General features: G+C 34.7%; 1 protein-coding gene across 1 annotated transcript; it reads left to right on the top strand.

Moving 5' to 3' along the window:
- The first annotated feature begins 2,713 nt into the window (after positions 1–2,713).
- LOC115976251 (agamous-like MADS-box protein FUL-L) lies at positions 2,714–22,607 on the top strand. Its single transcript, XM_031097424.1, has 8 exons — positions 2,714–3,254; positions 17,416–17,494; positions 20,283–20,347; positions 20,809–20,908; positions 21,050–21,091; positions 21,535–21,576; positions 21,703–21,824; positions 22,351–22,607. The coding sequence occupies exons 1-8, from the start codon at positions 3,070–3,072 to the stop codon at positions 22,445–22,447; spliced, it is 732 nt and encodes a 243-aa protein (XP_030953284.1). The 5' UTR covers positions 2,714–3,069; the 3' UTR covers positions 22,448–22,607.
- The last annotated feature ends 1,039 nt before the right edge of the window (positions 22,608–23,646 follow it).

Here is a 23,646-nt window from a genome sequence, read left to right as displayed (position 1 = left end):
GTAGCTAAGACTATCTCTGCGAAATTTAGAGTAGAGTGTTACCCTTCATTTGTTGAGAACTAGCTCCAGACTTTGAGGACTATGTGGTGTACCATCCAAGAACTTCAGAAGAAAAGTGGATTTGGATAGGATGACAACTTGAAGATGATTACATGCGATGCCAGAACATATCAGGAGGAAGTTATGGTATGCCATTAAACTCTATATGTTGAATGTATGTTGCTTTTGCTATTCTTGAGATGTGTGGTGCCTTAAATGTGAATAAATATTGAAATCCATATGTTCAACATATCAGGGGGATGATGGTTACAAGTGAATTTTGAAATATATATGTTTATCTTTTCTCTTACAGGCTCATTGCAAACATGCTAAGCTCTTGAACAAAAGGATTGAAATGTATGATGAGTTGGCAATTGTTGTAGGGAAGGATATGGCAATAGGTAGTTTTGCCAAGTCTTATGTTGATCTTGATTTAAAACAAGAGAACATTGATGACACTGAGAATGTTTCTGATAATGGCAAGGATGGTGTTGTGGATAAGGGGAAGAATGGTGTACAATCATCCACCATAGGATCAACAATTTCAAAGTCCCGCAAGAGAAGTCATGCACCTCTTAGTGATGACAGTGTTTTCACTGATCTCTCTAAGCAGTTAAGGAAATTGTTGTGGCCTTGAAATCTATCAACCAAGGGCCTGTTGATTACACTCATCTTTATGCTAAGGTAATTGGCATGTTGGCGAAAGGGTATAGTGAAGATATGCTTGCAACTGCGTTTGATCATCTGTGTGCAAACAAGAAGGCAGCTAGGGGATTTTTGGCAAAGAATGCTAAGCTTCGAAATTTTTGTATGGATGGTTACTTTTTAGTCAGCTCTAATGACTTTGAATGGTGTTGACTTGTAATGGTAGGGTTTTTTGTGATGGTGCCATTTTTACTCTTCACTTGTGATGGTACCATTTACATGACAAATATGGATTAACTATAAACATCAACTAGTATAACTAGGCTATGTATGTATTAGTAACCTTGGACTTTTGATGGTGGTACATATATTTTGTGGACTATTATGCTCCAAGGGATAACAGTTATATACCTTGACTACTAAAATGTAGTATGTTGTGGACTTGGGATGATACAATGACCCAACTTATGTATCTTCAATGTTGTTGTGTAAGCTTGGTGGGTATAGGTGTAATGTTCAGGTACCTATCGTAGGTATCATTTTTATAGACCATGGAGGTTTATACTTCCGATAGTGAATGTTACATTCGACATAGATATGTACTCATGTACCAAATATTATAAATGGTAATTCCAATGTTTATCTCTTCCATTTGTGTAGTGGATGCTTTGCAATTTTCCAAGAAGGTGAAATTTTTCTTGGGGAGATGAGTTTATATATTTTTTTTTTTGAAATTATTATGCACAAACCAAATATTGGAAAATAAATACTAGAAAAAAAAATTCCATCCAAGACAAACACCGGAAATCATTTTCACTCATATTTTCTAGATCGCAACTAAACATCCAGAAAATATTTTACACTCAAAAAAAGATTTACATAGGAGCCAAACACAGCCTTAATATGAGTTTTAATAATATATGTCATTAGGGTATATATTAGTAAACTATCTTTAAAAAAAATTATGAAAAAACAAAAAAGTTACTAACTTTTTTTACAACTTTTTTAATTCTCCATAAAATATTTTTAAAAATAAAAGATTAATATATGTCGGACATATATTAATCGGACCTATTTCTTTTTTTTAGAGAGTTTCAATCTATAGCGTCCGTTTCTGATGATAGCTCTTTATCATCAAACCAAAACACCAATCAGTTTTTGGTGTAGGCGGAGATTGAACATCAGATCTCTTATACAACCATCAAAGACTTTACCAATTGACCTAACTGAAATCCACTTAATCAGACCTATTTCATATTTAAATGACTGGACATTTTATCTACTGTTAAATCTATAAAATAAAAATCAATGAAACACGGAAGTATGATTAAATATCTTCAACCATGAAATCATAAGTGAACACGGAAGTATGATTTGGATTTATTGGTGACACTTCACTCTCAGTACGTACTACATTAATTTTTTTGGTAAAAAATGAGGTAAATGGTATATAGAAATGACAAAGAAAAATAAAAACCAACTATTCTTAGTACATATATATATGTATATATATATTGAGTAAAGTTTCAACCCCGTCATCCAGTACAACCAGATGGAACAAGAGAGAGTGACACATGGTGATACATATATGTTTTTTTCTTTTTGGGAACTCATCATGTCTGAATTGATATCTGTCAACAGTAAAGTTAGATCACTGAGAATGGACACGCATGTGTAACAGTGGCACAATGAATGCTTAGTTGAGTAGTTGCTATAACAGTGAAAGTGAAAGTGAAAGAGAAGAAGATAGAAGCGCCGTCAGCCTAGTGGGGGGAGGGGGGTGGGGGGAGAGAGAGAGAGAGAGAGAGAGAGAGAGAGACTCAAAATTGCAAAAGACAGAATGCCCCCTTCTGGTCCCGCAAAACTCAGCTGACAAGATCTCTGTACGGACTTCTGTTCAAACCTGTGGCTCAAATTGAGACAGTAACGACTATGTCCCACTCTCCACCAATGGGAGCTCGACAACACAATGGGTTATACTATCCTGGTTTCCTTACCACCACCCTGTTTTCCACAATACCATTCCCACTCACTCTCACTACTTGTTTATTATTTCTTTCTCTTTCTCTCTCTGTGTTTGTGTGTGAGACTTTGTTCTCATTCTTTCTTTTCTTGCCCATATATACATAGAAAGCCTTTTGCTTCATAATATATATAACTAAAATTCCTTCCACAAACACAAAAATAGAAAGTTGCAAATATTGCACTAAAAACACACCCAGTTCCCTTCTTCGTTAAGCCTTTTTGTTTATAAAATGAACTCTCTTTAGGGTTTCTTGTAAAAAATTCTTCTGCTTTTGCTTTCTTTCTTTTTTCCATTGGTTGGAAATTTTTTTTTTTTTTTTTTTTTGGGTTGGGAAAAAGAAAAAGTGTACACAAATTGAAATGGGGAGAGGTAGGGTTCAGCTGAAGCGAATCGAGAACAAAATCAGCCGCCAAGTGACGTTTTCCAAGCGCCGGAGTGGGTTGCTGAAGAAAGCTCATGAGATCTCGGTGCTTTGCGACGCCGAGGTTGCTTTGATTGTCTTCTCAACCAAAGGGAAGCTGTTTGAGTACTCCAGCGATTCCAGGTTCTTACTTCTATTCTATGTTTAATCTTTCATTTTTCTTTTGTTGTTGCTGCTTTTTTTTAATATATATTATTTTTGTCATGAAGCATTTTATTAGTCTGGGTTCTTTTCAGAAAAATGAATTTTCTTTTATTTTTTTCAATCTATTTGGTCAACTGGGTATTCACTATTTTCGTTGTCCTTATTCCCTGTTACTGATAGCTTTGCAAATAATATACCTGAAATAATCGAAGCTAGTTAATTCTCCACTTATGTGTCTGTAAATCATGGCCTTCATATTACACCAATATATTTAGTGTATCTTACACTGTTGTTTAGGACAATTGTTAAGTTTTCTTAGATCATTCATACACAAGGTATCTTTTTCCTCTTGTTTCCCAAGTACAAGTAAGGCTGCTGAATAAGACTATACGAAATAGAAGGTTTTTCTTTATTAAAAAAAAAAAAAAAAAATGAATGAGTTTAGTCTCGAGGGGAAGGAAGAAGGGAAAGTGGTTTCTAACCATTGTGCTATCCTTTTTTTCTTTTTCTTTTTTGATAACCATTGTGCTATCCTTTTGTTTTGTTTTGTTTTGATAACCATTGTGCTATCCCTTGTGCTATACTAAACAGAAGTTTGATCTTTCTTAGTGAGCAGTATAATTATTTTTGCCTATATTTCTTCTAGCAGCTACCTGAAACAAACAAAACTCTAGAGTCCTACTGATTTTGGTTTCTATTTTTGAAAGTGGGACATTGACACATTGTGTTGGTTGAGTCAAAAGAAAGTTTTTAGTAAATTTCCTTTTTCTTTTCGTACAGATACTGTCACAGTCTCTAAGACACTACATTGCATCTATTGGGTTAGAGATATAGTGGACATCTTTAATACTAATAATAATGCAGTACAAGGAAGAAATTATAAATATAATACAGACAACAAGAGTCCTTGAGCTACGTGTCAATGGGGCGTGGTGTTATTTTTACTCGATTTTGTAACCTAGTATTTGCCATATCCAATGCTGGTGGTGCACCAAGGAGCTAGGAGGCCTCCTCAATGATGGAAAGGGTTGAAAATGAAAAGTTCGTTATTTAAGATCTCCACGAAGATCTTCCACCCACAACCATTTTTTAACCAAACCATGAAAGCTAGGTATAGGTTTAGTGTTACTTATAAAAACTTTTTTAGGCTATTTTTCGATTTTTTTCTCATCTTGATTATATATGGTGAATTGCCGATGCATAGCAGTATAGTTTGCAGTGGGTATATTTGCTCTCATAAAGGGTTCTTAACTGTAGATGTCTTCAGTTAGATTAATGATGGCACATGATTAGACAATTCAGCTATCTATAATGCCACAATTGCTCTCATTTATTGCTGCTGTACTCTATCAACAGTAATGAATGAGGGGCTATTAGCACTGTTTTATTAGATCATGGTGTAATGGATCTATAGAGTTTCAGCACGTAAGAGAGAAAGCCAACTGATCATATAATTGAAGACTGAAAAAACATAGGTGGCTCAACGCATTATAACTATCGAATTATTAAAAAAAAAAGTACGGAAAGTAAATAGAATAATAGCAAAGGCTCTTTTTCAAACATTCAAAAAGGTTCTTCAAAATAAATAGGACAAGGACACTTAATGAATAGGAACAAGCAACAAAACCATGTGATTTTCCATAAAACATAAAACCCCTCAAGTTTTGAATGTAACATTAATTTTCTTGTGATATTGTTTTACGTGTAAACGGTTAAAGATCTGAAAATAAATGGTAAGTTGCTTTATGATGACATATGTTCATATTTAAAGCAACAGTCTTATGTAAAACAATAGCGGTTTTGTGCTACACTTAAAAATCTCAAGGAATTAAAGTATATACCTAATTAACAGTTTAGGGATAAAATACAACATGAGTATTAAGTGTTATAGTTTAAACCTCAAAGAATGTTCTATAGTTTTAGGAGAGATCACCTAGGAGGTTTGTGTGTTTTTCCCTAATAAACAAGAGCCACGGTTAGATTTGAAATGTATGACTAATTTATGCTGCTTGAGTTTGTATAAACTTTTTGTGAAAATTAATTTGTTTCTATATATTGCATCCTTAAAAGTAATGGCAAAGAATTCATTCTACTCTTCTAAAATAAGTCCCAAATGGATGAGTGTGGGCGGCGTTTTCACTAATCACTAACACAATTATGCAATAACAATACTTGCCTTCAAAAGAAGTTGAACCAAAGAGTACATGGACAGAAGGAAAAGAAGCTACCTAGGTAATTATAGTATGAATTCCACAAGGGGTTAGTTATTTCCCTCAACTGGGTTCAAGGTGACTTTGGAAGCCATAGCTAACCCCTTGGTTGCTAACTGCACACACCTATATTGGGAATAAGAAGACTGCACATACCTAAGGATTAGTTAATTACTCCAATAACCTTGAATATATTTAGACGAAGCTAACAGAGATATCAAGGCCCAAACCTGTTATAACCAGTCTAGACTCAATGTACAATGACCTACCTATAGTACAGGTAAGGTAAATATAATCGTACCTGCAGTGACGTTATTTGTAGTGTAAGTAACGAAACCTTAGGGTTAATCTAGAGTTTAGTATGCTATATATATCCTTTAAAAAGCTCATTGTAACACATACTTAAAGACAACAAAAATGATGTCACTTAATGGCATTTCACTGTAGAAGTAGGTTATCAAGCTAAACCATGTTAATTTTTATGTGTTTTCAATTTTTTTATCTCTTTTCTCACTCTCACTCTCAGTCCCAATATAAATTCTAACATAATATCAAAGCTATGCCTCAATAATTTTAACATGGAATTAGAGCTAGCCTCCACGTTTGGCTCCCCAAAGGTAACTAACTCTATTATGCACATCACCATAAAAATATATTTAGCTAATGTCTTCAATATCCCACAATGATATCCTCAAACAATGTCTTCCAACAAATAGTGTCGCTCTCCATTGGTCTTTGTTGTTGTTGTTGTCCTCAAACCATCATTTGTTGCTAACCACCGATGTTTATCTTGCATATGCCATCTTTAAGCCATTATTCCTCTGCCAATGTCCCCCAGGCCACCTGTATACTCCAACTATGGAAGCCATCCTTCAGCCATATTAGTCATCATTTGATCTAGGTGCAACCATCGTTTGCCCAAAGTAAGTGTCTTTTGGCCTCCATCCATCAATAACCGTTGTTGTATACTGCAGCACTAATTGTCTCACTCGTTCCACTCTACATTATATCCAATCCATTTTATATTCAATCCGATCCTTCATGATCATTACTTCCTTCACAACTTCACATTCAAACTTAATGCATCTTCAAGCTTCTAGCTTGAATTTGAGGGGGGTGTTAGAGATATTAAGGCCCGAGCCCATTGTAACTTGTAGTGTAAGTAAAGTAATTCTAATCCTACTTGAAGTACCATTACTTGTAGTGCAAGTAAAATAACCTAAGGATTACTTTAGAGTTTAGTCTATTATATATCATGCAATAGACTCATAGTAAAATGCAATTTAAGATAATGTAACCACTCAAGGGCTTTAAATTGTTGACGTAAGCTATCAAGCCAAACCATGTTAACTTCTATATGCTTCCCCCCTCTCTCTCTCTCTCTCCTAATATATATTTTAATATGGTATCAAAGCTACTTACCAATTTTAATGAAGGGATTGTCCCTCCCCTTTTACCCACTCATCCCACCCAAAAATAGCCTTGCTCATATAAAAACTGAAAATTTGCCTACTTTATCCCTCCCTCCCTTCATATAAGAAATGATCTCTCTTTTATTATCTTTAAGATTTCAGAAAATGAGGGAATGAATATACAATAAAAGAATGTGTTAGGGTTTTAGACCCTAGTTAATCTTTATGTGGATTAACCAGGTTGTTCAATTAGTCCAATTGTGCCAATTGGCTCACAGACACAAACAATTAAAAGCATATGTGGAATGTGAAGTAACGTGCCCATTCAAATGGAGATGGCAATATGGTGATGAAGTAGAAAACCCAAGGAAAACTATTTAAGGGGAAAATCACTACAAGGGAAACCTTCCCCAATGAAGCAAATCCACCATAGTAAGATAAATTTTACCATCTTAGGATTTATTTATTTTTTCCCTAGAATCTATGGCTTATAGAAAACTTATAGAGAAAACATTTTATTGCACCAAAATGTCTAGATTCTTCAATCATATGGATTGCCACCACAGATGATGCACCAGTGATCATGACCAAAACCTCCAATCGACTTCAAGGACTTCTCAAAAAATTTCTTCACAACAACAAGTTTGTGGTAGGCATTGTGGCTTTAGCTTCTTCAACTAATCTGCAAATCTACTTGAATAAGGTAAAATTTGAGAGAAACTAGGTTACAAAATCCTAGCCACACAAACATAGAGTTCTCTTCTCTGAAAAAACCTCCTTAGGGATGACTTATAATGTCTCTTTTATATCTCAACAAGTAGGGATCAAATTAGGCTTGAAATCGACAAGTTGTTTGGCTTTTTCATGTTATTGATTTTTGTTAATTTGCGTAGTCTTGACCTATTGAGGTGAATTCGAGGTAGCTCAATCAATAGAGGTTGCTATCGTGCTTAGAGTTGAGAATACAAAAACTTTTTTGTTCAAGGCTCAATCAATCAAGATGTTATTGAGGTTGGAGTTTAGCTTGCTGTAAGGCTCATATCTTTATGTATTGACAAATCTGAGATCAAAACGCACTCTATATGTAATTGAGTCTTAGTCTCCAGTGTTTCAAGAAGTACAACAAGTGGCACACAATTGATATTATTTAAGACACAAGACTGCTCAAGAAAATACTCAAGAAAAGCTGCATCAGTAGATCTTGATACCTATCAATCTATCGAGAATTAATGAATCTCAATACTAAGCTCAACACCTCTCAAACAATCAATCTTCAGGAAAAATGAATGCTAAGTTCAATTTTCGGCCTACGATGACTTAAATTTCTAGAAATTTGCGCAGTAGGGTTCCAGAGCATATAAAAAAACATATTTTACAGTTGTCATCATAATAACAGAGAGATGCATATATCAAGAGTTGCTAAGATGATTGAACACCTAGGGTTTTGTGCCAAGCTACTTTCGGTTCATCCAAGTGTGAATTGAAGAACCCTACAAAGCTAGAACAATAAAAAAAGGTTGTTATGGAGTTCATCACGGATAGGGAGATTCGTGCAAAGGAAAATTCTTCTGCAAGATCATGTCCAATTGGGGATGTAGCTGAGATTGGTATAGCTTAATAGGTTATACTGTAGGTAGGTACTTTGGGATAAACCTATAGGGTAATATTCCTTGTGTTCATAAATGATTTTTTTGTTAGTGGATTCTTCAGGAGTGGTGACCTGAAATTCACCCAATGGAGTTTTGCCTCCGAGGATTTTCTCCATTATGATCAAATCACCATGTCAAGCTTATTTTCCGCTACACTTAATTTAGTTTGGTGATTTGGTTGTGCTTTAATCTGATTTGCATGTAATTTGACTAACTAATCAATTTGGGTAATTAGATTAATTAACTGAAGTCAATCTAAAACCCAAAAATTGCTATCAAATGGAATTGAGCTTGGTATCCCAATTGAATTCGAGGTCACAGAAACTTATATTTCTTCAACTTGATTTTTAATTACCACACTAAGACACAGCGAATATCACAACTTGAAACATAATTTGACATAGTTTGTCAACACTAAAACATATAGACCTAAGATAATGGAATGAAAATTAATTAATGAATTTTTTTTTTTTTTTGATTACTATGTTTAGTATTTTATAAATGAAGTATAGTGTAAATCCACAGGGAGTTAATTATTGCGATCAATCGGTTTTAGGTGACATAAGAAGCCATTGCTAACCCATGGTTGACATTCTTCTCCATTTATTTTAATAAATATCCCATACCTTGGGAATAAGAAGAATACACATACCTAAATAATAGTTAATTACTCTAAGAGCCTTGACCACACATAGACAAAGCTAAGTAAGGCCTAAGAGATTCATTGTACTATGATTTCTTTATAGAACAACTAAAATAACTATAGCCTACTTTTAGTAACTTTACTTGTAGTGCAAGTAAACAACCTTAGGGTTAATCTAGAGTTTAGTTTATTATATATACCCTTCATTACGCTCATTGTAACACAATTCAAGACAGTAAAGATGGTGCTTCTCAATTGCTTTTCATGTGGAATTAGGTTTTCAACCTGAACCGTGTTCATTTTTATATGCCTTTCTTTCTCTTTCTTTCTCTTCTCACTCTCGCTAACAACAACAGCACCTTAGTCCCAAAATTTGGGGTTGGCTAGGAATGCTCAGTAGATTAATTAAGGTCGGCCACATATTCTTTGCATCCATTCTATTTTATCTGAAGTCATATTCTATGTTACTTTTTTAATTGCCATGTCCTTTTAAATTACCTCTAATAATGTTTGTTTGTTCGTTTAGACCCCTTAAACCAGATTGTTTAACCTAATTAATTAATTAACCAAGTTGATTATTAGGTTTATTATTCAAATCTAGGTTGAACAAGCATATATCATATCATGCATAAAAGCGGAAAAGCAAATAACACCACGATATGATGACCTAGGAAAACCAATAAAACTAACCGTTTCAAAGTAAATCCACTATAAAAGAATTGAAATTTTTACAATCAGATCTAACTCTAAATCTATAGCTACCTCATGTAGTAACTTACTAACACAACCACGTGCAAGCCCGAATCCATAAACTCTTTCTCTTCTTGGATTTACACCAACACAAGCAGCCTTGCTTGTGACTTTGAGATCCCACTTAAAGGTTTCAGAACACCTTCAATAATGATCTTGATGCAGCAATTATGTTCAATCAACGCTTGATTGTAGTTCTAATAGATTTTTGTGTAGTTAGAAGGAACAAAACCTCTTAGATCTCACAAAGAGTAACACACAAGTCTTCCAAAAGTCTTCAAAACTTTGTTAGGGTTTCCCTTTATATGTGGAGAAGTTAGAATGAAACCCTAAACATTTTCGCAGGCTTAGGCCTGTTTTAAAAATATTGCAGAATTCTGTTCCTGCGATTTTTGATCAATCGAATTTAATTCTCGATCGATTGAGCAAGGCAGAACCACACTTCTTTTTTTCGCAGTCAGCTGGACTTGAACCTTGAAACAAATACTTTTAAGTATCACCTAACACCTAGACTAGACATGCTTTGTTCTCAATTTGCCAACACAATAAAAATATGATTCTAAACATTTACACCTAAATCTTTAGAACCTAACAATGTTATTTTTGGTCTTTTCAATCTTTTTTTATTTCCTCGACTTAGTAAAATTATTATTTCTTACCAGTGTGTTAATCACTCTCACTCACAATCCAATATAAATTCTAACATTGTATTAGAGGTATGTCAACAATTTTAACACGATACCTGCAGAGCCAGCCTCCTTTTCAGGTTCTTCAAAGGTAACTAAGTCTAACATGTGCCACCATGAATTTGTCTTCAGCTAATATATTTAGTTTCCCACGATGGTATCCTCAATCGATATCTTTCCACAAAAAATGCCTCTCCACCAGTCTTTGGTGTCGTTGTCCTCTGACCATCATTCAATGCTTACAACCACCATCACCAATGTTTATCTTGCACAGGGCATATTAAACCTTATTTGATCTAGATGCAGCTATCCTTTTGGCTGAACTAATCATCTTTTGGCTTCCATCTATCACTAATCATTGGCGTTTGCAACTGCAACGGTTGTGTCATGTGTTCCACTCTACATTATAAGCAGTCCATTCTATATGTATTCGATCTAATCCTCCATCATCATACTTTCTTTCACAATTTCACATTCAAACTCAATGTCTTCAAGCTTCCAGCTTGAATTTGAGGGGTGATGTTAGAGATATTAAGGTTCAAGCCCATTGTAACTAGTTCATATTCAATGTATTAGAACCTACTTATAGTGTGAGTGAAGTAATTCTAATCCTATTTGTAGTGCAAGTAAAATAATCTTAAGATTATTTTAGAGTTATTCTACTATGCATACCATTCAATGGGCTCATTGAAACACACAATTCAAGATTGTGTAACCACTGATCAAGACACGTAGCCATCAAGCCGAACCATACTAATTTCTATTTGCTTTCCTTTTCTTTTGCTCTCTCTTCTGTTTCTTTTCTCACTCTCACAATCCTAATATGAATTCTAATATGGTATCAAGGCTATGTCCTAACCAGCCCCCTACCTGCTTACCCCCACCCAAAAAAACATTGTCCATATAAAAACTGAAAAATTAGCCTACCTTCTTTGTCCCTATAAGAAATGCTCTCTTTTTATGTCTAAGAGTTCGAAAATATATAAGAACGGAATGGAAATGAAAAGAACATATGGATTCCCGATGCCAAGCTACTATTGGTAGAGTTTCCAATCCTAACCATGGTGCACGTATAATTAATATTTATATATATATATATACACACACACCTATAAGAAATGCTCTCTCTTTATGTCTATGAGTTTGAAAATATATAAGAATGGAATGGAATTGAAAAGAATATATGGATTCCCGATGCCGAGCTACTATTGGTAGAGTTTCCAATCCTAATCACGGTACACGTATAATATATATATATATATATATTGGTGTTGGGGGTGGGGGGGAGGGGGGGATTGTGGTTGTTTGATAGTTTATGTAAGAATTTCCACCCTTGGAAAACACAATATGCTTAACCTAATTGATTAGCCAAGTAATTACTTAGGTTAATTATGCAAGTCTTAGGTTAAAAAATAATCAGTTATATCATGCATAGTGGAACAAATAACACGATGAAAAAACTAATGAAACAAACTAAAGGTAAAATAAAAAAAAAAAAAAAAAAAAAACTAGTGGTGTTTTTGGGGGGGGGGGGATTGTGGTTGTTTGATAGTTTATGTAAGAATTTCCACCCTTGGAAAACACAATATGCTTAACCTAATTGATTAGCCAAGTAATTACTTAGGTTAATTATGCAAGTCTTAGGTTAAAAAATAATCAGTTATATCATGCATAGTGGAAAAGTAAATAACACGATGATCCAAGAAAACCAATGAAACAAACTAGAGTTAAGGTAAAAAATAAATAAAAACATAGTAGGAACTATCCCAAGCGAACAATCCACTATATCAAATTGAGATTTATAGTCAAGAATATCAATTCGTAGTAAATCTAACACAGTTACTAAACTGGGCTCTGAACTCCTCAGACTTCTTTAATTTGGATCAACTTTCACATGAACCTTCAGTTCATGTCTTGATCTTTAGTACATTTGATAGCTGAAGGCTTGGCTTCAACTTTACTCCACTGATACTAGCAACATGAATTTGATCTTTGGTAGGTGCTTGATAGAGTTAGAAGGTACAAAATCTCACAAGTGTAACTCTCAAGACTTTGAAAACGTATATTTGGGTTTTCCTTTTATACCTAGCAGTGTTGGACTCAAACCTAATCATTTCACGGGCTGTTGGGCTTTATTTAAAATTCTGCAAATTCGCAATTCAATTGATCGAGCTTGCCAAAATTTAAATTCTTCTTTCTACAACTTGTACATACTTAACTTGTATCAATTTGAGCAATGTCTAAAACACTTCAAAGACCCTAAGATCTAATCTTAGACAAGTTTTTGTTCTTGATTTGCCAACATTCAACATATTTAGAACCTAAATATTAATGACTAAATATTTAGAATCTAACCATTTATAAAAGAAGTTAAGGAAAATAATCAAAATAAATGTATAATTTTGTGGGTGGACAAAGTTCGGCTCAAACCAATCTCAGGCTAAGGCCCACTAACCTTTAGCCTAGTCCACATGTACAAAGTCCAAACTAGGCCATCACATGAGTGACCAAGTTACAAAAATAGGATCCGAACAGACCCCACCTACTTCCCAAGGAGTGGAAATAACGCAATGAGAAATAGTGTCTTGGGGTAGTTCGCCATCCGAGCACAGGCCTCAATGCTGGGTTCAAATTACTAGGAAATCATTACAATAACGGAGTTAAGGTGACCCACCCACTTGATGTGAGATTAGACATGCTAGAATAATAACCTAGACTCAAAGGGCCACCCAGATCCTACAAATGGCAAGGCCCATGCATAGGTGGAATATTCTCATGGCAATACATTAACAAAAGAGTATATAAGGGGAGAAGCTCGTAGGAGAAAGGGTTGGAACATTTTTTCCTAGAGAGAGAAACATGAGTAAACAAGAGAAAGCCACGTGATATTAGGGAAGAAATAGTCCAACTCAAGATACTTTAAGGGCACCTCGGCCACCTAAAAACCTCCTTGAACAGCTAGGATTACAACATATAACCACCTTACAACCACCTCCAATTACCAAATATCAACCCAACTCTTGCCCGCACATAGGTGGAATATTCTCATCACTACCAATACATTAACAAAAGAGTATATAAGGGGAAAAGCTCATAGGAGAAAGAGTTGGAACATTTTTTCCTAGAGAGAGAAACACGAGTGAACTAGAGAAAGCCACGTGATATTTGGGAAGAAATAGTCTAGCTCAGGATACTTTAAGGGCACCTCGGCCACCTAAAAACCTCCTTGAACAGCTAGGATTACAACATATAACCACCTTACAACCACCTCCAATTACCAAATATCAGCCCAACTCTTCTTGGAACCTTCCATTGTAAGCTATACCTAAAGTATCACACAAATTACTTGGAGGTCTAGGCCCAACAGTCACCACATAGTCATGGGCCGTACAACCACAAATTTTACTTTGTGATGATTGCTTGTTATGAGCCTTCAACCAAAAAAGCTCATTATGCTTGTCAGGAAATATATGATTGATCCTTCTGCTACTACTCCTTATTGATACAAATATCTCTGAAACTATTTAAATAATGAAATAAAAACTTTTGGAGAGAACTACGTTGCAATTTTTGTGTGTTAAAATACAGTTTGATTGGCTAGCTCTTGGTCCTTACCACCAAAGTAAAGGAATGTGGTAAAACATTATAGTACCGATTTGATTGGCATTGTTGAATACTACAAAAATTATTAATTGAATGTAATGAATAAAAATGAACGAGTCTGTTAATTCTTTTCTTTATTCAACTAATTAAAATGCTTGAGATTAGGGTCTTAGGTTCTCTCACATAATAAGTACTATGTCTAAGCATCATATCAAGATACTTTACATTTACTCTAACATGAATATATGCCAGTTTATGGCAAAAGTTAGGATATGATTTTGCCAAGAGTTGCATGTATAGCTCAATAATATTGTTTAGTCTCACCTCCGCATATTCTTGGCTTAGTAGTCAATCTACAAGTATAAATTCTTATAGAGTGTTCGAGATAAGAGTCGGGGTTCAAGTTTTCAGGAAAAAAGTTTTGCATACATGTACACTTAAATTATACTAGAATAAAAATCTATTTGAGATATATATATATATATATAATTGTCTAGTCTCACATTGAAAGAACCTAAGTTTAAGTCTCTACTTCCCCGCTTGTTATAAGGACAAAAGAAAAGATATGGATATTATTTTGAAGATTATTTTGACAAATCTAAATGTATATATCTCACCATTCTGAATAAAATATAATAAATTCTCAGGAAAATAATAATAATAATAACTATGGCTCCATAGGCTTTAGATTTTTTTTAGAATTAAATCTTTACAAACGCTCCCCCACCCCCACTTTCTAATTAATGTTTTCACTAGTGCTGTAATCTGGTAAATTCTGTCTCCTGTCTTACTGTTAGGGTTTTTTACTTAGCTACAGGTTAAAAGGTGTTTTTTTCATTTATCTTAGTTTGTATGTAATCCATTTAGCTTTTTTCTTTCTTTTTTTACAAATCTATAATATATATATATATATATCATAAATTTTAAACTTTATTCCAGATTTAAACCATTCATTAGATAGTAGAATATATTATTTCATATATAAACATAAACACAATCATAATAAATATCTAATGCTAAAATATATGATGGTAAATAAAATCATAATCAATATAAAAACCTATTAAAAACTCTACTATAATTATCAAAATTCATATATAAATAAAAGATAAAATTAAGAGAGAAAAATTAAACCATTATGTTTAACTTTCTTTTCTCAAAAATAAAAATGTTAAACTTTCCCATATATTGCACAAATTATCGACTAACATATTCTAGTTGAATGACTACAAACTACTATTCAGTAAGTAGGGCTTTAAATATGCAAAAGTAATTAATAGACCATGATGTGAAGCTCTATTTTCAGCAAGCATATAAATGATTTCATTTGAGTTTTAGCAATCAGGACTTGTGGATCAACAAGGTGTGTAATCGGTAATCCTACTCAATCCTCAAGAAGTTCAATTTTTTATTAGATTACGATGTCCATCTTAATCTAGAGTAACAAAAATATTAAGGATCTTAGGGCTTTTGGAATTTAGGATTTTGTTTCAAGGTACCATGGGAGAAGAGGAACCTTAAAAGATAGACAGACAAGTAGGCAGTGAATTGTTAACTAGCATAAACTATAGACATGCATGATGCATTGATGCATCATACAAAATTACAAATCAATCAAGAAATTGAAAAAACCAGTGAACATGTTCATCTATTCAAGAACATTGCATTTGAACCATGTTTAGGTTCCCTAATAACATTATTGGATTCGAACTTTAGTACACAAATTCCATGTGATTCACGCTTTGTTCTTCTTTCTTTTTTTTTTTTTTTTTCTCTTCGCTCCTCACTACTTGAATTGCCCTCGTTTGGACTTTCCATCATTTTTTTCTTTTGATACTTGCATCTTGGTTATATTGGCTCTCCTTGTGTTCTACGTGTTCCTTATAGTCCTGCACTAGCTGGCTTCTTGTCTTCACTTAGGCTTAGTCAAGTTGAAGGGGGTGAAAAAAGCCTGCTCTTTAGGCTCCAAAATAAGCAAATACTGTGTTACAAACAAGAAATCAGGAAGAAAGTGTAGGGCAACCGTACCTTCAAAATTCAAACTCAAAACAATATACCAAATTTTAATGCCTAATGTTACATGGTATGAAAACCTTTTTTTTTCTTTGATAATTCCATGGTTACAAAAGGGAGAGAAGATTTTAACCTTGGATACCTCAATTAGAAATATCAGAATGCACCAATTGAATTATAAAGTTCGTGACAAAAATTAAATTAATACATATATATTTACTTAAACTTCAAAACATCCATCTTGGAATCATCCAAATGCAATCTCAGTAAAGTAGCAAAAAACTAATAAAAACATGCCTCAAAAAGAAGGATGTGTTAGAAGAGAATAAGATAAACAAGAAATAAGGCTCAACTAATCTACGAGTTGTCGAGTCATGCGGTCAAGAAGAAGAGAATATAATAATAATAATAATAATAACGAAGCAACTCTATATATTTCATCTTAAGTTATTATTAAATGATAATAAGTTATTTTCTTAGCCTCATGCTTTTATTTTTCTGATCTTGATCCTTGTCTTTTTTTTTTAGAGAAATCTTAATCCTTGTCTTAGTTGTCAACAAGAAACACAACTAATTATATACATGAATCCTGCCCGAATAAACCAAAAACAAAACCAAATTCATAGAATAGCAAATCCTAGCAACCAATAAATATTATCTTTCAATTCGGTTGGCTGTTCTAACCTGGCTAGCTTTCTATTTGATGGTCTTATAGTCCTTTTATTCAGGCCTCCACCAATATCAATACTATTTGAGCTATAAAGGCTACTTCTAGTTCGGTGAAACAAACTATGCCTGCTTTCTTGTTATTGAAATGAGTCAGATCCTAGCTCAACACAACTCCTTTCGAGCATTTATACCTACTTTCAACAAGCAAATGTCAGTTAGTCCACGTTATATCTTTCTCTATGCAACTTAGCTTCCTTCTCATGTTACAATCTTTCCCAAGGATTATTTTTCTTAAGACCTTTTTTCCTTTGTTGTGGAGGTAGAGGTGTGGGGAGTTAGTATGCTTTTATGAGAACACTTTTCTCAACCTTTCTACTTGTGGCAGTTTTATTAAATTTACTTGTCTTTATTTAAATTTAGTCTTATGCATTCTGTTCATTTTAACAGACTCTACATGCTTAAAGGCTTCATGATGTTTAAACTTAGACATATCCTTTTGTGACAGCATGGAGACTATTCTTGAACGATATGAAAGATATTCATTTGCAGAACGACAGCTTGTCGCCACTGATTCTGAAACGCAGGTATCAACTGATTATGCTAAATGTCACCTAAACATGACCTATCTTGTGTTCCATGCATCCTCTCTATGGATATTTACAAAGATACACCCTACTACCTAAATCATTTCGTCTCTACCCATCGAGCAATGCTACTATATGCAAGTAAAAGGGAGAGGAAACAACACACAGAATTTACTTGGGTTGATAATGTTTCAATATTTTAAAAAGAATAAGATTTATAACGTATATATACTGCCCCAGTTAAAACTCTAATTTGAATTATTAAAATTTCCAAGATATCCTCATTGAATTGCCTAGGACCTTGCTCCCCAAACCTTAACCTATTATTGGTCCCAAGCATAACAAACTTATTAAGTTGTAGTGGGCCTCAAGAGCTCGCTCTGCGCCGCTACATTGGCTTACACTCCTCCCATAAAGGCATAGTATACAAGATCAACGTTACTTTTTTTTTATTTCTTTTTTTTTTGGAGAAATAATTATAACATGCTGCTAATTCCACAGTTCGAATTATTTTCTGCCTTAAATCTCCAAGCACTTTGTACATAGGGAGGTGTCAATTCAATTACAAGACCCTTGACACATCAGTACATTACTTTCTCATTTAGAATATAAGTCACCATCTCTAATTCTCTCCACCTTAGTCAAATATTCAGTCATTTAGGAACTATCAAATTCTTATGTCTCCACCTTTGAACCAATAGGTGGGGAAGTTTCTACTTTTGATATAAAGAAGCACTAACCAAGTCCAAGAAAGGCTTGAACTTGGTTATGGGAACAGACTTTGACAACATATTAGTTGCCTTCTCAAAAGCGTGAATTTTTTTCCCAAGCACCATGCCACTTCACCTAGCTCTATTACAATCAATTGATTTTTCTTGTGAAACCTCACACCAATATGCTATACTCTGGCATGGTGCTTTGCCAACTAAATCGCATTCTAACTGTCACCATACATCTAAACTCTACCTTGCTCTATTTTAAACTGATTTAGCCTCTTCAACCACATTGCTTGTTTAGTATCTTCAACCATATACAAATACAATGTATTCAAATTTTGTAGTAAACATTGCTATCAAGGGTTGTAACATGGATATCCAACAAATAGGTGCACTTGCTAATGAGAAAACATCGCTGTAATGGACCTTCTATCATCCAAATCACCTTCATATTCTGAATCTACAAATCCCACAACTGATGCACAATCTTGTTACCTTGCAAGCATAATTTCATAATTTGTTGTTCGCTTAAGTACCTGAAAATCCACATGACTACTTTCCAGCTCCCTCTTCTTGGGTTTGTCTTGTACTTGCTAACCATGCTGACTATGTGAGCCAAATCAAGCATGGTACAAACCATTGCTGCACCAAAATCCTACTATACTAGCATATGGAACCTGTTACATATCTTCAATTTATTCTCCTAATTTTGGGTATTGACTAACCAATAACCTGAAATTCGTCACCAATGGTATACTTATCAGTTTGGCATTCTCCATACCAAACTTTTCTAACACCTTCTTGACATTGATTTTTTTTAGACACCCATAAATTTTTTTTTTTTTTGAGAATATTAAATATTTTTAACACACACACACACAGAGGAGAAGATCTTAAAGAAACTTATAGTACTGTATATTCAAAAGAGCCTATCACCCATAATTTTTGACATCCTTATCCCTATGAATCTGCATACCCATAATCTTCCTAGTAGCATCCAAATCTTTCCTATCAAAATCCTTGCATAACAAAAGATTTAAGTTCGTTAACCTCACACATGCTCTTTACAACAATCAGTATATCATCCACATAAAGAAAAGAAAAATATGAGAACCATCTGCAAGAGCTATAAGATAGACACAACAATCATACTCACAGTGCTTGTAGCCAATTTGAATCCTATGGGAGTCACTACAGACAAGGTGCATAATCTTAGGTTAGATTCGTTTCTAACTTAATTTCATTTTCCTATAGCAGGACATTGATTTATTGTTTTTGCTTCCTTCTTTCTCCTTAGTTGCAATTTGAGACTAATAGGAGCACATTCACATTAATAAGAAAATAAAACATCCACATAAGACAACAATAGTTAATGTGGTCCAGCCAACTCTAAGTTTACATCCACGGGCAACACCAACCGAAATCCATTATTAATGATATGTAGTACAAGCATTCTCAACCAAACCTTACAAACCAAACTCACATACTCACACAAACATAAACAATATCTCTAACACAAATTAACTCAAACTTCACACACACAAACTCACAATTTTATAACCCCAATACCAATAACTATCACACAAAAAAGTAGAAAAACACTCAAACTACTCTTAAAGAGACCTACTTTATGATCTTCTAAGAGTCTTCTCCTCTCCCCATGTGGAAGCCCTTTAGGCCAAAGCCACCAAAATCTTTACAACAATACCTATTTATGAGGTTTCAATTCTATTCTTTGATGTATCAGAAATGCTTAACTCCTTGATCCATCATCATGATGAAATCATGGAAATATTATGTGTTAGCTTCACATGGTCTTTTTCTTCTTCTTCTTCTTCTTTTTTTTTTTTTTTCTTTTTTTTTTTTTTTGTGTTAGTGAGTAATTTTCTGCGTATTGAATTAAATCTAGGATCACTCTGTATTGGTTCTGAAATGCATTCAAGCACTTTGAATCCTGTGGGCTGGCTCTGTGATCCTCCAAATGAAAATGATCAATTCGTATAATGCTTATTAAAAGCATTTGATGTAAAAGAATACTGTTAAATCTTAACCTTTTTATAAATGCTGTCTAGGGAGGCTGGTGTATGGAATTCCCTAAGCTTACCGCTAGAGTGGAAGTCTTACAAAGGAACATCAGGTAATGTGACTTGAGTTTTCATGTCATTTTGAACGGTAATGCCTTTGTATGGGAATTTAAAGAATTAGAATGTACAGGGAAAAAAAAGGCAGAAAAGTGATGATATCTTGTCCAATAGATTTTGTTCAAGGAGAACTGCTTTCAAGACTTTCACACGGCTGATCTGTTAAGTAGGGTTCACCAAAAGTTGAAGAAAAAAAATTATATTGTGTATCGGGTATTTGTCAACCATTCTTTCACACAAGAATGGAACTCAGTCTCACCCCTACGTGAGAGGGCGGTTACATATACCCTTTATATTGGATATTGGGCTTGAATCCTGAAAATACAATTAAGTGCCTGGCACAAAACATTGCTAAATTAATGCAACTACATGCTTCTTGATTGGATGAAGGCATTATTGGCCAACTTTCAGCAGGATGATGATAAGACTCAGATATATTTTACACTGATTAATGTAGGAACTTCATGGGAGAAGATCTCGATCCCTTGAGTTTCAGAGAGCTTCAAAATTTGGAACAACAGATTGATGCAGGTCTGAAGCGCATACGAACAAGAAAGGTAATTAAATTGGTGCTTCCTAATTAAGTTTTCATACCATTTTTTTCAAGACACACATGCACATGAGCAAACATATTTGAATTTCACTTTCTACTATCATATGAATCCAAATTAATGTATGAATCACTTTGACGTGTGCAGAACCAACTCATGCATGAATCTGTTATGGAGCTGCAAAAGAAGGTAAAGATGGTTATGCATATCTGACCTGTTTTTAGAGTGAAATTTTATCCAAGGTTATTCAGCTTAATAACTTCTAAAAGACATGGACAGCAAATGATAATTAAAGAAGACTAGTATTTTACCTCCATACTGGGAAAAACCAGAAAGTGGCACTTTTGAAAGTCCAGATAGTAAAATATGGCAAGAATTTGCCTGTCTAATCATCAAATGGTAACCTTTACTGCACCCTCTTAAGCCCCCAAGGATGCACCCAACAGTTTAGAGACTATGTTGCCATGAGAGGGATTGCATATTTAGTTAACATCCTAAATAAAATTTGGGCAATGAGTTCTAACATAAAGAGCAACCATATGCTTCAGACTGTACTAGATGTAAACTATATACTGAAAAACCATATACTTGTGACGGTTCAAGATGTAAACTAATATTGTGGCTCGTGACAGGAAAAATCCTTGCAGGAGCAAAACAATTTGCTAGCGAAAAAGGTAAATTCTACTCCTTATTGGCCAAAGAATGGTATTCCACAGTAGGGACTTGTAAGTCACTTCCATTTTCCATTAGGCCATTACAAAAATTATCCGATGTTTACAAATAATTTCTATGACAAATAGCTCAAAGAAAATGAGAAGAACATGTCTGAGCAAGCACACCAAGAGCAACCCAGCTTAGGCCTGCTATCCCTACCGCAGCAGCCAATGCCATCAACGCTACCACTTCCTTCTCTAACTATCGGGTATACACCCTCTCTCTCTCTCTCTCTCTCTCTCTCTCTCTTAAAGGCACATGGTTGGGAAGAAGGAACATGTGTGTTAAATTGAATGACATATGCAAGTTTTAATAGACTGCATTGAAAATACAATTAATGAGAAAAGCAGCCTTGACCTCCAGGACGATGGTTTCTTGGTCAGTGTTCACAATCTCCTTTAGACATGAAACAGTGTAGGCAAATATGCCTGGAAATACTACCATCTGATTAACATAAACCAACGACCTCTTACACTATTGACAAGGTATTGATGACACTAGTGGTGATCTTAATGACATTAGATTTATAGTTTTGGGTTGAATATTAGCAGTAGCAAATATAGCCAGATCTCTAGCATCAGTTTTAATGGGTCTAATCACTGATTATGCATGAAAACTGCTAAGAAAAAAGAGTACATCGAAGTCCCATCCTAGTGGCTCTCTCTGATTGTTCAAGAACACCTGAGCTAATATAGTTTTTTTTTTTTTTTTAATCTTCAAAATAAATCATGCAGAGGGGCTTTCCAGGAAAGAGCAGCAGATGAAGATGCTGTAGTTCAGACTCGGCCTACACTCATGCCACCTTGGATGCTTCGCCATGTGAATGGATAGAAAGATCTCCCTAGCCGCCCAAACGGGTTTTGGCAAGATATGAAATTAAAGTTCTCCATGATCACAAAATTGCTGTACCACATGACTGTATTTTGAAAATTGAACAATTTCAACGCTGCACCTTCTAGCGTCAATAATAATTTTATAAGGTCTAAACTTCACGTTGCATGTGAATGTGGCTTGCTTGCGTGCACAAGCGCATTAAAGAAGCCACATGGATTGAGCGAAGAGTCCAACAGTCCTAGAAGGGCCGGGCCCTATACAGCTGGTCATTTATGAAAAAGTTATCCCAAACAAACAATAGAGCAGATATGAAAGTTACCCCAAATTTAACCCAAAAAAAAAAAATGTTACCAAACGAACAAGCTATAAGTAATATTGAGCAGATCACTAATCAAAAAGTACATCAACCTCACTGTTCACTGCTATGGATGGTGGGTCAAGGTCACCAGGCTTACTCACGTGATTTGGTGGTACTAGATCCTAGTTTTTGACTCTCACAATGGGAAGCGCCGGTGAAATACCAGCTTAGCGCTCATTGTTGCCTCCACAAAACTGGGATAGCTATGACTCATTAAACTCAATAGGTAGGATGTTGTTATGGTCAGAGCATTAGCATTGGAGAATGTTAATGCCAAATCTAAGGGAAATTTGGAATTTTAAGCACCAAAACCATTTGCATTGGAGAATGCTAAACAATAGTATTGCAAATTTTTTTGCAATACTGCTACAGTGTAATTCTAAACATAGAATTGCACTGTTTAGAATTGCATTGTAGCAAGTATTGTAAAAAAATAATAATATTTTATCTGACTCTCCTCTATCTCTCACCTCTCGTCTCTGTCTCTCATTTCTGTCTCTCCATTGCTGAACCCAAAAACCAACACCACAGCAAAACAGCCACCCAGCACCATATCACTCCAACCCAAAAAACCGAAACAGCCACCTGCACCATGGCGAAACAGCCACCCAGCACCATATGAAGCCAACCCAAAAACCGAAACAGCCACCCGCAACCCAACACCACAAAGCATAGCCAACCCAGCACCATATCACGCCATCCAACTCGGCGACGCCATATCACGGATTCGCGATCCACAGATCACAACCATCGAGCACGACGAAACCCACCAGATCATAACCATCAAGCACGGTGAAACCCATATCACAAATTCGCAATCCACAACCCATGATCCAAA

The sequence above is a fragment of the Quercus lobata genome, chromosome 2 (assembly GCF_001633185.2).
Source record: "Quercus lobata isolate SW786 chromosome 2, ValleyOak3.0 Primary Assembly, whole genome shotgun sequence".
NCBI lineage: Eukaryota > Viridiplantae > Streptophyta > Magnoliopsida > Fagales > Fagaceae > Quercus > Quercus lobata.
This window is presented reverse-complemented; position numbering and strand designations above follow the sequence as displayed.

What these genes read in the sequence shown, in the direction of transcription:
- LOC115976251 (XM_031097424.1), top strand. Translation starts at nt 3,070, where the DNA reads ATGGGGAGAGGTAGGGTTCAGCTGAAGCGAATCGAGAACAAAATCAGC. An exon ending in GTCTTACAAAGGAACATCAG is followed by an intron (nt 20,348 to 20,808) that starts GTAATGTGACTT and finishes TGATTAATGTAG; the next exon opens with GAACTTCATGGGAGAAGATC. An exon ending in CTTCCTTCTCTAACTATCGG is followed by an intron (nt 21,825 to 22,350) that starts GTATACACCCTC and finishes TAAATCATGCAG; the next exon opens with AGGGGCTTTCCAGGAAAGAG.